This window comes from Accipiter gentilis, chromosome 25 (genome assembly GCF_929443795.1).
Source record: "Accipiter gentilis chromosome 25, bAccGen1.1, whole genome shotgun sequence".
Classification (NCBI taxonomy): domain Eukaryota; kingdom Metazoa; phylum Chordata; class Aves; order Accipitriformes; family Accipitridae; genus Astur; species Astur gentilis.
In genome coordinates this window covers 9,563,328-9,579,275 of record NC_064904.1, presented here as the reverse complement: position 1 = coordinate 9,579,275, position 15,948 = coordinate 9,563,328, and the positions used below count along the sequence as shown (strand labels likewise).

Genomic DNA, 15,948 nt, shown 5'->3' with positions numbered 1-15,948 from the left:
AACAGAGTAGCAGGCATCCCAAAATGCATGTATTTATGGAAAAGCCTTTAATGTTCTAGTTTAGATATATTTGATGCTATTCAGAGGTTTACTGGGTTCTTTTTTTCCAGACTGCAAACACAATAATGGAAACATTCATTCATTGGCTTGCATACACATTTAGTGCTATATGTGGATTGTGGACACAAATGACAAATTTGGCTTACATCACCAGAGATATGTCATCTTAAAAATCAGAGTAAGAGAACAGACTCCATTTATGTATGCGAAATCTTCATGGTCATTTTCACATACCCATTTTGCTTCCTATTTACAACAAATTAGCTCCTCACCATGTCCTTGCTAAGAAGCAGGAGCTTCAACTGTGGTGGCAGCTTGCCCTCTTCAGAGGTACCAACTCAATCACTTGCTACCATCCCACAGTGCCTAATGTCACCCTGAGGGATGTAAAGAACTAATTTCTACCAGCAAGCATCCCTTAAAATGTTTTGGAAGATGGTACCAGTCCAAAGCAGATGGGACAGGTCTGCCCCTGCCATCTCCCTAGGGAAGGTACCACCTCGAGCCCCATTTCTGAGAGAACACAGGTGCAGTGCAGCATGTCCAAGGGGATGAAAAGAGCCCCTCTCACAGAAAACAGAATATAGGTGCCCCAGCAAGTCAAGCTGGACACAATCCCCTTGCTTTGAGAACACAACTGTCGAGGGGGTAAATATGAAGGCGAGACAGACCAAGTTCTGAAGTACATCCCACAGAGTCAGCGTCCTAAGAGCAGGAGCAGCTGGTTAATCTGATTAAAGGAGATGGAAAAACATCTTGAGGATGACATGTCTGGGGGGAGAAGATCAGTGTGCAGTAAAAGCCAGAGAAGTGCCTGGGTGCACGCATGGTTCAGTGTCGATAGCAGAAGATGTGCAGGAGGCAACCCAGTATGACTGTTCCCTGTACAGCTTCATGGTACCCTCCAAAAGCCACCGTCCCCACCTCCCCCAGGTGCCTGGCATGCTGGGGGTTCCCTTCCTGCACATGCTGGGCAATGTGGACTCCAACAGTATGATTAAAAGTAGTATCATTTATCCACATCTCTCTATCTTAGCTCTTTATTTTGAACAAAGAAGAACCCATGAAGATGGATTCCTCATTCAATCTATTGTAGACTACAGGCAATACATGACCCAGGATCTGCTCAAAGATTTTTGATAGAACGGAAAAATATCTGGTCTTCCACAAACCCTGGCATTCAACCTCCCAGCTGGGTAGTTCAAATAGCTTCAGAGATCTCACTGTACTTCTGTCTTTCAATAGCTCCTGCATGTCTGACACAGCCCTAATCTTGGTTTGTGCCAGGATGAAGTGCCTTGGCTCCTTAACAGATCTTCTCCGTCTTCACTGCGCGTGAGCCTATTCCACAAGAGCGAGCTTAACATTTTTGTAAAGCTCTCTCTGAACAAAGCAGCCAGCTCCAAAAGCATCTTTCTACCTGGGCTGTCTCAGCTGCTCACAGTTAATGAGTCACGTGCTATATAGTACAGCGATGGGGCTGTCAGAAGGATTTTTGAACCTGTTCTCGCTGTGCAGAGCCCAGGTTGGATACATGCATAATTCAGATAATACCGTCTGCTGCTGTGATGCCAATTGCTGGACTCGGGCAGCTTTGTGGGATCAAGCGCTGTGAAGGGAAGGACTGCTGGGGACATCGGCAGTGTACAGCAGTCGCCTATGGCACCTCCCAGGATGACACCTGCAGACCACAGAGTCGCTGCCATGTGCAAACAGCGGTCCCTGTCCCCTGGTACGGGAGAGCTGGTGTTTCTGGGGCTGGGTAGAAACGCAACACGTTCTTCTCTTTTAAATCTGGTTTTGGGGTATGCTGCCAAACTGTACAATGCAGGGAGAAAGACAATACAGCTATTTAATCTACATAGATTAGTCTCTGTATGAACTCCAATCCTGGATTTTCTTGGCTGGATCTCAGGATGGGGGTTAGTTTTGTTAGCTAATGAGTAACATAAAAAGCTCTACAAGTCTACTACTTAGGAAAATGAAATACATTTAAAACCAGGTATATTGTTTGCTTATCTTGGTTTTTTCCTTGCTGACTGAAACTACAGTAATGTATAATCTCAAGACGGTAAGCAACAAATCCTTTCTTATTAAAGTAACTTAAACCATTAATGGCATTATAGCTTGCTTTAGATTTGTAGTCCTTTTTTTACTGCCACCTGTCTACTTTCCAGACTGTACTCAAGGAAAAGGAAAACTATTTTCTGTTCTAAACTCAAACTAAAACACTGACCATGAACAGGTAATACTTAAAAAGAAACAAGTCTATGAGGTCTTCAGAGCTCAGCACTGAGTCAGAACGTTTTTTCTTGCTGTAGTGTGGTATTTAAAATCAGACAATACAGAAACAAATGCTATCATACAGCATCATATCCAGACCACGGAAAACATCATTGCAGTAAACCCGTCTACTTACTACTTAACACCAAGCCACCATTACACTTAAGGAAAATTAATTACTTTATAGATGGAGTTAAAATCCCAGCTGCTATAAAATACAAGGTAATCCTCATGCCAACGGCAATGTGGAATTAAGTAATGGAAGAAACAAGTGACCTGCACAGAACTCTGGTGCTCCACTGTGGTCTGCCTGGGCCGGTTCCTCAGGGATGGACTTCATGTTCCTCAGCGATGCCCCCGAAGCAGCTGGTGGGTTATGTCCAGGACTCAAAGGGTTCTGCATGAGAGGCAGCTGGGTGCCTTATCTTCTTTTTATTTATGTGAAGGTTACAATGGCAGCAGACAGCAATGCATAGACACTAAATTAATTAAGCTGTTTTTAAGCCACAGCATTAAGGTGATGTCATAAGAACCCGCTTAGGATGGCAAGGTCACTGGAAAGGGAGAGTACACATCCTGCAATAAAAGAATTTGTAGTTTGGAGGGCTTGTGTGGGATGCCTTGTGTGGGCTTGTTTTTCAAACCTGCACCACCTGGAGAAGTACTTTTTCTATCCATTGAAACATCTGACAGCATCTCCGATTTAAACAGGAGAAGAGCTGGTACACCTGCTTCAACTGTGAGCAACACACATTATATACTCAGAAATGCATAAAATAGATACATTTGGAAACACACAGAACTGGGAAATATTTTGATGCAAGAAAACATAGTTCGTATGATTTAGGCCAGACTGAGTTTGTGTTTGCATAGAAGCATGCTCAGATAGGCACATGTCAGGCGATCAGAAATCTGCTCAGTTTACCACTTGCACTGACATGGCATTGCATTGCTGTTTTGCACTAATAGTTTGATTATGTTGTACAACTGAGCCTGAGATTTTTTTTCTCTATTTCCTAAGTAACTAGTTTTGTAAAAATCAAGAACAGCAGCAATTAGTTTTTATTTTCTTCATTGTCTTACAAAAAAAAAAAAATTAGGGAGACTCTAACAGAAGAAACAAAGCAGCTGCTGATGCATTGCAAGCTCTTATGATGCTATTGCTTCACTGTGAAATATTTCTGCTAACAAATGTTGAGCATCTGAACTGTAGCCATAATCCTCTCATACAGAAGCCTTTTCTACAGCTCGTACAGACTAAGTGCAAGCCTGTGTCTTCAGCATTAATGGAATCAGCTGAAGTGAGTAATGCTTTGTGTATCCTAAGGCTGTGATCCTGTAAACACGGTAAAAAGATGGCAGTGTTGGTTGTTCTAAGCAGTGAGTCCCACACGAGGTAAAGTGAGTCAGAGCATTCGAGATGGATGGGCAGCTCTCAGAAAGGATCTTTTGTTCCTCGTCTCCAGTCTCTAACAGTCACAGTGAAATTGTCTCTACCATCTACCTATTAGCATGAACATCACTGGGGCTTGTTTGTGTGAGAAACACTTGTGAATATAAGTAAAGGTCACACAAGGAGACTCTGAAATCAGGATCTTTTTTGTTGTACCAAGCTTAAAATGACCACACTGATGACCCACCACTGCCTCCCATAAGGAAAAGCTAGAGGCAGCTAGAGACACAGATGGGGATCAATTTGTCACTGAGAGCTTTACAGTAACAACAATTTATCCTTGTCTGCAGTGTTCATACAAACAACTGAAGAGAAACATTTCTATTCACTACATGGCAATCTCCTACCCTTTCTTTTCCTGATAGCTGTTACTCATAATTGCAGCAAGAATAATATCCTGAGGGCTTTATGCTGATCTGGTGGATTTGAACATCAACCTCTCAACTTAGAGCCTCTATATTCCCCACTGCCAGACGAGTACACACTGTTTCTGCTATCCTATAAAAGCTTATGAAACAAGCTTAGACCCGCGTAGATTTTACCACCAATTTCATACAAGGAACTGAATGTAAAATCCACTTGGTAATCATGAAAAACCGGAAGGCAGATGAAATAGCTCTGCTCCACTCTCAATGCCACGGGGCACATTTTGTCCCGACCTGTGCGTGATACAGGAGCACTGCAGGCAGTGAGCTGGACGGGCTCTGAAGCCAGGCAGCACATGCCAAAGAGCGGCTGTGCTCTCTTAAGTGTTCCTTCTTGTAGCATCTCAGCATTTCTGAGTGCTCGAAGGTTATATACTAGCTATGCTTCAATGGTGCGGAAAAGCACTTTCCATTCAAAGTGAATAGCCATCAAAGTAATAGAGAAAATTGTTAAGTGCTGTCAATGGAGATATCTTTGCTTTTTTTATAGATGCGTTAATGGAATGCCCTGCCACAAATCATAAGGGGTTTGCAGCCCGTTACTTCCAAATGGTGAATATAATGATAAAAACAAATATTGTGTTACCCACCGGTTTCCATTATTGGGCTAAATTATTGGATTAAATCATGATCCCCAGAGCTGAAGTCAAAGGATTTTGCCCAGAGCAATGACTAGGATATCAGAAGACGCGATCTCCTTGATCCCCACAGGGGAGCTGAGGGGAAGCATGGGAGCAGGGGGGTGGCAGCACAAAGGGTGTCTGAACCCCCCCATTCTATCCACCACATGAGAACGCACACTGGGAGAATGAACCACTGCGTGGATGCGCGCGCGCGCGCACACACACACACATATATATATGTCTGTGGGCCCTGCTGCACAGCCAAGCCAAGGGTACTCAGCCCTGCCCATCCACACAAGGAAGCCCAGCATTGCTCCATATGGATTTTTAGTGGCTCCTATGTAGTGCTTCACAGTTTGCTTGAGGTAAAAGGCAAAAGAAATGTAGGCACTGCTGCTAAAAATAGCCAGTTATGTCCTTGATGATTCATTTGTTGATGGGGAGTACCCATAAGTGCCTCTATCTAAACAGTCTGTTCTCTGGCTCAGTATCTCCTGTGCCAGCTTGTATATGTCTCTCCAGTCTTGCTCAGTCTGTTTTCCTATGGGTTATATCTTCTTTAGCTAAATATAGTAGGACAGTCTATTTATCTCCCTCCATGGCAGCAAGACCCAAGCATGACTTCCTCCCGCTCTAGGAATTTCATAAATAAATCACTGTCTATTATTTCCCTGGGAGCATATAGCATTACAAAAAACCAAACCAAACAAAAAACAACAACAAACAAACCCAAGGAATCATCCCTTTCTCAGGTTAGGTATGTTGGAAAAATAACAGAAACAGGAATATGCTGTTAAACTTCAGTGGCAGACCTCTTTGCATTGCTCTGATTTATGCAAGTAATAAATAATTGCGCTGAATGACTTCTTGAGGTACAGCTGAAGAAGGCTTCGTGTGAGAAAGAAAGCTTTGTGTGATTTAACTCCCCATCCCCCAAACATACACAGTCAGGGTGATGACCAGGATTTAAATCACTGTCCTGTAAATTGCCATGGATTGGGAGAAAATGAAATTGGGCCCTTTGGTGATGTCCTTGTAGTGCAAGTGACTGTTTATGAGTGTATAACTGAGCTTATTGATAGGTGTTCTGAACTTGAAACAGGGTCTGTTTGGAGCTGTTGGATTTTTTTAGTATCTGTTACAATATCACTATATTTCTGGAACTATCCCATGGTTCTTTGTAAGCAAGCTCTACTCATCACAATCCCTAGGAAGAATGAGGGAACAAAATGCTTCTTCAGTTGCACTACGGGTTTCTTTATGTCTGCTCCAGTGCGAAGGGCAGGTAAATCAGATGTGGTTTAGGTGAGAGAGCAGGGCAACAGGTGTATAGTGATGTTACTGACATGAGTCCCAAACACAGAGGACCCAAAACCTGCTTTTCCTCCAGAGCACCCCTTCAGCTGCACGTGGCCGAGTCAGGACTTTCCCAGGATTGAAACCGTCACGCGCTACGCGGTGTGCCCATGAACACCGGCTCCAGAGGGAACGAATCTGGGATGCTGTGATTAATGGCTCTTGCCTTCTTTTAAAATTTCTTCCTTTCTCTTTTTCTTCTAATGGGGTCTCATGTTTGACATCTTTTATCTTTTGATGCAGGGACTTGCTGATAACTAATAAAATATAGCTGGTTTTAATTTTTGCTGCTAAGAGTCATTTCGTGAGGTATTTAAGTTGCAGTAGGATAACTGGGGAATAATAAATAAATCCTTTGTGTAGCGATACTTAGTGACTGAATATTTAGTCTCCTCAGTTTAGACAAGCCACGTAACCAGATTTTATTGTCATTATTTTTTTTGGTAAAAAAATAGTATTTTCTTGATACCTTCACTGATATTATTTGGCAGTCCCCTTTCTTATTTTTCTCTGTAGACACAATCTGTCTTTGTTAGGAAATGTCATTACCACTGATGAAGGTAGTGATTTCTTTAGGCAGTCTGCACATAATATTACGTGTCCTTATTTGAGCACAACAAGACATACCAGCATATTTGTCTTCCCATTTGTAAAAGTTTCCCCAAACACTTTCCCTTCCAACAGCTCGTTCATGATCCGTACTGCACATGCTTAGACTACATACATCACGTTAGCAAGGCAACATCGGCAAACTTGTGATTTATCCCTGTTTTCCCTCAAGAGCCAGGCATGCACAATTCCACACTCGAAGAGGAAAGCTGCTGGCTCCCAGCAGCCAAAAAGCACAGCAAGACTCATGTGCTGTGGCTCCCTCTGCATGAGTAAGCAGCTGAAAATAATACTGCTTACATTTTCTTTGGCAACGGGGGTTATAGACAATATTTTCCCTCCTTTTTCAAATTTTCTGTGAACCAACTAGTGCAAGATCACAGCTAACATAACTGGAACACAGACTCTAGTTTGTAGTGCTGTAGCTGGCTTCATCCCTGACGGACCACCTCTGAAATACTGATAAATTCATCCGTGAGATATTCTGCTCTCTTCTGCATAGTAGTGGATTTTTCAGCTAGTGTTTCTCTTTTTATGTAATCTGACCCTATCTTAGTCCCACTCTTAATGCTTCACTATCAGCCAAGGCATTAATCTCTAGACTGTGTCCTAAATCCATTCCTGGAAAGGCGATGGAAGTAGGTATTAATTATATTTTTCAGTTCAACCGGTACACGCCATAAAGATTACATTTGTGCAAGACACGCCAGAACAAAGATACACTTGTCAGTTGATGCATGTTTGGATAAAACGATTTAAAAGAAAAATAATAGATGAGATCTTGAGATTTTAGGGACCTAAGTTCCGTCCTAACCGAGTAAGACCAAGCTAAGCTCCCTGCAATCAATAAAAAGATTTAAAAGAGGAATGAGACAGGCTCAGGGTGCGTATACATCCAGGCATCTTGCAACTGATAATTTCTGCTTGTGGCAATGACACGTAGCCCCATTCAGTGGCCTTCGGGGGTTTGTGCTTATTCGGTGGTGAGCACGTGCAGTACCTCTCCTGCAAGAGATACTCTGGGATTGATTTCCAAGTGGTGGAGCAACAGGCTGTCCCACTGGAGGGCATTAGGAGGAAAGGACATCAGCTGGGAAAAGAAACAGAGACCCAAGCAACTCCAATAGAAAAGAACAGAACTAGAAAACATCTGTGAATTAGGCCCTTAAAGCTAGACTATTAATAGCTGCAGAATGGGTCTCCTTTAAACATGGACCTTCATTGCCCAAGTCCCCAAAATGAACTGTCTAAACTCTAATCTCTGAACCTCATGTGACAGTTGTGATGTTTACAGTAAATGAAAAATAATTTTTCTGATTGCTGCTCCACACGTGACATTGTTGCAGTAAGTTCTTTGCAAATAAAGAAGATAATGATTAGATGCATTTTTATATAAATGTTAAGTGAATAAGTAAGCTTCATGGGCACCTTTATTCCACCCCTTTCCAGAAAAAAAAAAAACCAACCAACCTCTAACAGCCTCGTAAAAAATCGGACTTTTTTCCAGCTATCATCAAGCACAGGCAGTGCAGGCTAGCACACAGGGCAGCAGGAGCATTAACGTCAAGCATCGCCGACAAACCAAGCGGGGCTGGAGCCTGGCAGAGGACCAGCCGTCAGCCCTTCCCCTGCGCAGCCCCAGGGCACTGCTCAGGAAAGGGTCGAGGTCTGCCACGGAGGGGCTACTACTGATTTCTACACCGCTTCCTAAATGCTTCTCCACGCAGTCTGGTCACAACGTCGCAGCCCAGTTAGTTAGGATGCCCTCTGCTAGAGGATTTGAATCCTCTCAAGAAGCTGTCGGATAAGCAGCAGTGCTTATCTGCTCAGCAGTGTCAGGACTCCAGCATTTGTGGGTACACACAGAAGTGGCAAGTTGGGCTGAAAGGTCTGAACTGGCATTTATGTTGGAGCTCCAGCGCTCACGATAGGATCTGAGACTCGGGTACCCACACCTTTGCTCCTTCCCGGGAACCTGAGTTCCCTGTGGGCTTGAAGCGGCTTAGCAGCCTGTGATTCACTCACAAACCATGAAAGACCTCAGAGGCTAAATTCCAGCCATCCCGTGAGATCCAGGTTGGGACACAGGCCAGCTGGGCCACCCTTTGCCACTAACTGGAGCCAGGTCTGAGTATCTCTAAAAATGGGCCTCTGTCCTTATTCAGGGAAACCTCCCTTTCATTTTACATATTTCCTATCTGAGTAAGGGCTCAGAAAATTCAAAACAAAACCAAAATAAGGATTGGATTCATTAACTATTAATACTATTCATTGCTAGTATTTCTACAGTAGCATTTGCATGCATGAAACTTCAGTACAAATGAAAATATAACCCTCCTTCACATATCTTACAAGTTCATTTATATGCAACGTAGCTTGTAAAGAGACGGCAAACAAAAGACCTGGGAGGAAGAGGATTTATTCTGAATAAGCTGATATCTACAAATGATTCTGAATCATATTGGAATTAAGTGACTTAGTGCCACTAATGCCACTGGCACTGCTGCTAGCCCTGACACTGGTGAGGGACTTAATCTAAGAGTCTCTTTTGATTTCTCAGAGGTTCCTAATGGTTAATTTTCTATTCCTTTTCCTTTTTTTATTTCTCCTTCTTTAAGACTTGTCAGACAGAAAGGCTGATGTGTGAAAGGATCTAATCTAGGCTATGCTTAGGTTATGACAGGCAGGAGATGGAGGAACAAAAGAGGAGCAGGACAGAAAAAAATATCTTGCAGTTCAGCTGAGCCACTGATATTTGCTAATTGCAATAAATATGATACTGCACAGAAGCTTCTAATGAGCTTATATAAAGCATTTTAATGGGATGCTGTCAGGTTAAACATTGTGTTTAAAAATATAAATGTCCTTAATAATTCCAGATTAAAACAGAATGAAGTTTGAATACCCAATTAATTTTTTCCCTCTTTGTACCAGAGTCTGAACTGTTTCACACAACTCAGCCACTGAAAACAGATGGGTTTTTACTCCGATGCTTTCAGGCTGGAGCACACCTACATCATACGAGAGATCGTAGTGCATGGATGCCCCAGGCAGCGTTGGAAACGCGGCTGCGGAGATGCAGAGGGGCCGTGTGATGGCCTGGCTCGCCCAGCTGCCCGGGCAGCTCTTGTTAGCTTTGGCCCAGCCTCGGGCTCCCAGGACGGCAGCTCTGGGGCTTGCAGGAGGGTTTCCCCCCCGGCACAGCAGCTCTGGGGCTTGCAGAGGGGGTTTGCCCCCCAGCACAGCAGCGCTGGGGCTTGCAGGAGGGTTTTCCCTGGGTGTTGCTCTGTGCAATGGGGCTGTTGCAGCTCCACCAGGACCAGCCTGGGGGTCCTCACACGGCCCTGCATCGCACCGAGCAGCTTCATTTTCTTGTTTTAGCGCATGACTTAAATGTTTCCATGTTTAGATTACAGGCCTTTCAGAGCTGAGTTTAAATCCAGAGCAGTGACTATGTTGAGTTTAACTGAAACTGAAGGAAAGAGCCTGTGGAAACTTCTTCACAAAGAAGTTTTGTAAATAGTGGTTTGATACTATGGTGATGGGTCCTTAGAACTGCCGACTCCATTTTTCTTTCTCTTCAATCCCTTAGTTTTCTTCCAAACATGCAGATCTTAGTCCTGACCTACATGGCAGTGTCGATTGTGCATTTTTATGCATCAAAGTGCCAAGGAAATCATACTTAGAAAATAGTGATGCTGGATCTACTTCCCAGCTGAGCCTCTCAGAAAGTGAGGGAGGGGGCCAAATGCATTTCTCTGCCTTGGTATCTCCAGGGGGCTCTGGATGTGTTCATTTACCCTGGGGTTTGGTAAACCACAAAGGATGGGCCAAATCTGAGAAAGGTGAGAGTGCAATGGATTGTGCCCAAACAAGAAAATCCGTTCACAGACTGAAGGGCTCGGGTATGTTGCCTTGTGGAAGCAACACCAAGGACGTGCTTGAGGTCACGTCCTCTGCTGTTCGCATCATCCGCCTGCTGAAGCCCCCCTCGGTGCCAGCCCTGCAGCCCTGCAGTCCGCCCTCCCGTGAGGGTGAGCCCAAGGATGCGCCCCTCGCCGCCTGCTGCAAGAGGAGTGGGATGGTGCTGGCAGCCGGAGCTTGGCCTGCGGATCACAGGGAGTCTGATCCCCAAAGCCCCTGGGCTTCAGACCACGATCACCACGAGTCTCTTCTGGTAGGTGCAGCCTCTCTCTAGCATTTGAAGCGTCTGAGTGTATCTATTCCCACCTACCAGAAAGACACTGCAGCAAATTTTGTGGGCTTCTGCATTTGCTATCTAGCAAATTCTCCTCTCCCAAGTGGGAAGATCCTCTGCTTCTTTTGTACTGAAGAAGCAGAGAAAACGAATGCTTCCAAATAACCCACAATATGGATGACTTCAACAGAAGCAAGAACAAGCGCTTAGAGAGTGATAGAAGGATTACTGTTGCCACATATCGTTATCTGGGGGAGGCCAAGCCCGATGAGCTGGAAGCTTTGTAAACATCTCAGACTACTTAGGGAAGCTGCAACACAAGCTGAAACGTTTGAAAATGTATTTTTCATAAACCATGCATTTCCCAAATGAGTATGGACAAATTTGGGTCTGGAACAAGTCCAGTGAGCATGATGAACTACGACTAAGGAAGAACACAGGCAATTGTTTTGTGTTACCCCCTCCTTCCTGGAATGATGCAATATCTCTTAAATTCAGTGGGAGGGGAAAAATAAAAGCCTCTGCAATATAACAAGGATAAAAGTTTGTTCTGATTTCCTCAACCTCCCAAAGCCTGCTGGGCACAAGTCAGTGTTTGCTGTATCCTGCAGTCTCCTGGCCCAGCCAATTGAGCGATTGACTGTGTTTTCTGTTTACTTCTTTTTCCAATCTCTTTCATAAGCCAAAGATAAAGCCAGTACAGCTCCAGCTGTACTTTTGAACCCATGTTTAAATGAGGTGGAAATAAATCTTAATGAGATTGTCCAGCCCTATTACCTTAAGTAGTATACCTCAAATGAACCCTGCTAAAGGCTGTAATTCCCTTCTGAGATTTCAGTGACATGAGCAAGTGGCTCATATTTCACTATTGTGGTTTGGGTCATCATCGGATACTTATCGAATTGCACCTTTATCACATAAGAATTGGAGACAGCTGCCTTTATTAAAGATGCGAAAATAGTAGAAGATGCTTGCCTCTAAGAAGCGCAAAGAAATTTCTCCTGATCTTCACTCCAAGCAGAAAATTACTTTTGCCTTTCTACTTCATGAGTATTCAGATGCAAAAACTTTACTCACATAAACTCTTATGATTGGTATTTTGACGCTTCCTATTCCACCTCTGGATAAAATCAAGGTATTTTCCCAGGACTTGCTGCTGGACAGAGGAAGGAAGGCAGCAGCAGATGGGCAGGACTGGAATAACCAAGGAAGGGCTGCAGAGGTCTCAGACTGGGTGTCTCCGGGGAGCGCCACACTGCAGCAAAGATATCACTTATTTAGGATCTGTTGAGAACCACATATGCAGTTGAAGAGAGACCATTTTTAAGAAGCACTTGCCTAAGGTAATATATAAGAAGGGAAGGGGTGGTCCAAAGTCTTTGGAAACCTGCATGGGCGTCCTTCAGGGCACAGGGCATGTGCCATTCACATGAAGGGCATGTGGAGCTCCAGTCGATAGAAAGAAGAAATCAGTCTTCCTAGCCCAAAACCTACGTGGCTGTTCAGTAAATGGAATTTTTAGATCCCATTGTGCCCACAGCAGTCAATGGGTAACCCACAAAATGAAGGTCCAGAGGAGAAATTTCTCCTCCTTGCCTAAATTTAGCATAAGGCCTTGAAAATACAGAGAAGGCAGCCAAGCACCATCAGTAGCCAGAGAATTTAGACAAGGAAGGTAACTTAGTTCTGCTAAGTGGCTTTTGGGAAATAATGGAAGCAGAAACAAGGATCTAATAACCTTTTAGTGAACTAAAGTTAACTCCCAGCTCTGGGCAGAAACCTAGGGCTCTCTCTGACTGTAGACCAAGCTCAGTGAAGAATTAGCATTCCTGCTGATTTTTCACACCTTTTGTAGATGTTTGACACCAGATCAACACACAGAAATTTGAGTACCTGGTTTCATCAGATGCTATTAACTGCTGAGAGGAGAGGTCTGGGACTCGTTGCAAGTAATGATTTCACACAGAGAAACAAGACCAAGCCTGGAGAAGTTGTACTAGAGGACGCCTGCCCAGCTGCCTTCACTCCACGGCGTTCTCCAGGCAGCCAACTTGTAAACAGCCTGGCCTGCGGCAAGGCAGTGCATCGAGTAGTGGAAAGTAAATTTGATCTCCCTGTGCCGGCTCCTCGCTCCAAACAGCTCCGTTCGAGCTCGTTCCCGAGAACGCAGGCGCTCTGAGTGGCAAAGACACAGCTGTTTGGGCGGGCTCGGGGCCGTGCTGGGATGGACTCACGCTACAGCCTCGTCTTGCCCTTCACGTGAACTCATTAAAGCGTCCAGTTGCCTCCAGTTCTCCTCTGTCCCTGAAGGCAGCTTAATTAACGAGGCAGACTGTCAATAGAGCAATCGCCTCGGAACAAGGAAATCTTTAAAGATTTGGCACCATTATCTAGGATAACCCAGCTGCTGAACTTCATCAGGAAAAGGAAACAAACGCTAGACGTGCAGTCAACTTTGAGGCACGTTTCTGCGGGAGAAAGTAAAACCAATTTAGGAAAACTGAGTGTTTTCTAATCCTGTATCTCCTTGGACAAAATGGAGACGTTCAGCTCCTGGCTACCATTGTGTCTCATAGCCATAGAGTAGTGAGTTTTCTCGTGCACCTTGGGGTGCTCCTCTACCTCCTCTCCCCTGCAGGGACACCTGACCTTAGGAGCGAGGGACATGGCACATGTGCTGCTCCGGGAACTGGCTCTGTCCCAGTGAGGTCCCGATGGCCACATGGGACAGGCAGATGCTTATGCTCAGGGTCTGATGGTCCTTCTGCATCTCCAGAGCCTAAAACAGTGCTGAAGCCTCACTGGTGTCGGTTATGTTTTGATCGATCTGAGCAGTGAAGCACCTACAGTAGGGAAGGGAAACTCATCATGCCTCAACAAAAATGTGTCATCTGGTCACTTTTCAGTGGTAGTCTCCTTCCAGTGTAGTGGGAGAAGACTGCAAAGCTGTCTTCTTACTCCCCCTGCTTTATAGGACGTCAGAGTAGGAAGGGAGTAGTAAAGGACAGCAAAAAGACTCTTCAGCTACTTTATGTGCGGGGAGGTTCCCCAAAGGTCTGAAGAAACCAAATAATTGTAGGAGAGGAGTTTGCTGAGAAAACAAACACTCCTCCTGTGAAAAACTGTGAGCAGATTGAATGCTTTCCCTGGAGTTTTCCAATTTTTTCATTAAATGACTCAAAATGAAAACATGCAAAAATGTGGTTGGTGTTTAAAAAGACAGTTTTTGTTAGAGAAATATTATTCTCCAGCCTACACATGTGAGCATTGTATGCCTCAGCCTTCCATATCTGTTCCAGATACGACACACTCACTCACACTTTCCCACATGATGCTTCTCCCTATGCCGTAGATGATTAAATACCTGACCAAAACACCTTTGAAAAAAAAATCCTCATTCTCCAGTGGCATAAGACTCCTCATATGTTGCTAACTGTGTGAAAACAGACGGTGCATAGACATCGTGACAACCCCCAAAAACTCATGACCCCAGAAACCTGGCTTTAGAAAAAAAATTAAAACAAATCTTATGAGGCTCATGCTAAACATCAAAGAGTTGGCAGCACCGAGATGAATCAAACAATCTAGGTGAAATTTCCCAGAGAAATTGCTTCCATTTCATCAGTGTACTGTCTGTTTTCAAACAGTTATGCCTGAATATACCATTTGGAATTTATGATAGATGCAGGAAATAATAGTTTCCTTCTCAAAATCCTTTCCACATGCGGTCCATATGCCTGCAGCACAAACGGGTTGCAATCTCATGCCTAAGTCAGATGGGTGTGAGAAGGCCAGCTGACTGTTGTAGCAACAGGATGAACCTGGCAGCCTCTGCTCTGCGATAGAAGAGCTGTAGAAAATGACAGACTTAGTGTCCTGGGGTGGACAGGTATCAGAGGTGCTTGTGTGTGAGGCTATCAACACCGTAGAGCATCTCCAAACAATTGGTAAAGTATCAAGTTATTATTACAAGTATACTTATTGCTAGAGATCTAGTTATGAGGTGTCAGATTATTTTGTATTTTATGCCATAAGTGGTTTCAATAAGCTGTTCATCATAACATCACAGCTTCACGTGTTAGAGATATTGAACATGGTAAGGAATGCAATTCCAGGAAGATCAAGGATGATTTCAGGCTAAGTCAGCTTGAAAAGTATTGCTGAGAACTGGATTGCATCTGTGCCTCAGCTGCAGACCAGCTCTCGAAAAGAGAAGAGTTGCTCCACAGAGCAACTGTGGAAACAAAGCTTTTCACAAATGGTCACTGATGGCATGTTCCTCATCTCCTTGTGCCAGACCAGAGACCGCGGACCTGATTTACAGACATGCCCAACACTCATATCTGCAAATGAAGTTTGAAAATATGAAATACGGTGCTGTGCTGGGTGCTCTGAAAGAAGAGCTCCTCAGCATCTTGGATTAGGCACTCGTATGAGTGGGAACTGTTCTTGGCTTAATCTTGTTGTGCCTCAGTCCCTCATATATGAACTCTGAGTAATACCACACACGTGGCTGTGACGTACTGCTAAGTCCTATCTAGCAATGTTTCAGTAGGGGAAATACAAAAGAGTCACTGAGTTTTAATTAGGTGCAAATATAAAAACGTTTCTCTGAATATTCACGCTGGGAGAAAGAATGACTAATGCACGGTGCTTCCCATGCACCAAGAGGGTGCTTGCTGGTGAGGTCTCACCCAGCAAACCTCACCAGCCACACAGCACAGGGCTCAGGCTGTCTGTCTTAAGAAGAAGAACCGAGCAGACCAAGCCACAGTCTGTATCTGTGGGTCAGGTGGATAAAGATTATTTCTGAGATTTTAAGAGAGTCGTGATCCAAATTCGCTGGAGTGAATGCAAAGGCAGATGGCAAAGGCAAAGGCAGGGACTTGGGGAATAAAAAACTTCCCACTGTAGGAGAAGATCATGTTTGAGACCATCTAA

The 15,948-nt window shown here is 44.2% G+C and overlaps 1 protein-coding gene across 8 annotated transcripts in view; it reads right to left on the bottom strand.

Annotated features, from left to right (window-relative positions):
* EML1 (EMAP like 1) overlaps positions 1 to 15,948 on the bottom strand; it is a 130,816-nt gene that overhangs the window by 104,871 nt on the left and 9,997 nt on the right. For 3 of the 8 annotated variants that reach the window (XM_049828903.1, XM_049828905.1, XM_049828904.1), the window contains exon 1: positions 2,620 to 4,110. The exons of 1 other annotated variant lie outside the window; for it this stretch is intronic. In XM_049828903.1, the coding sequence (XP_049684860.1) occupies positions 2,620 to 2,746 (127 nt within the window). In that variant the 5' untranslated portion in view covers positions 2,747 to 4,110. Of the gene's footprint in view, positions 1 to 2,619; positions 4,116 to 15,948 lie in introns of those variants that run through there. 4 more of the 8 variants (XM_049828897.1, XM_049828898.1, XM_049828899.1 and 1 more) reach the window with 4 other exon arrangements.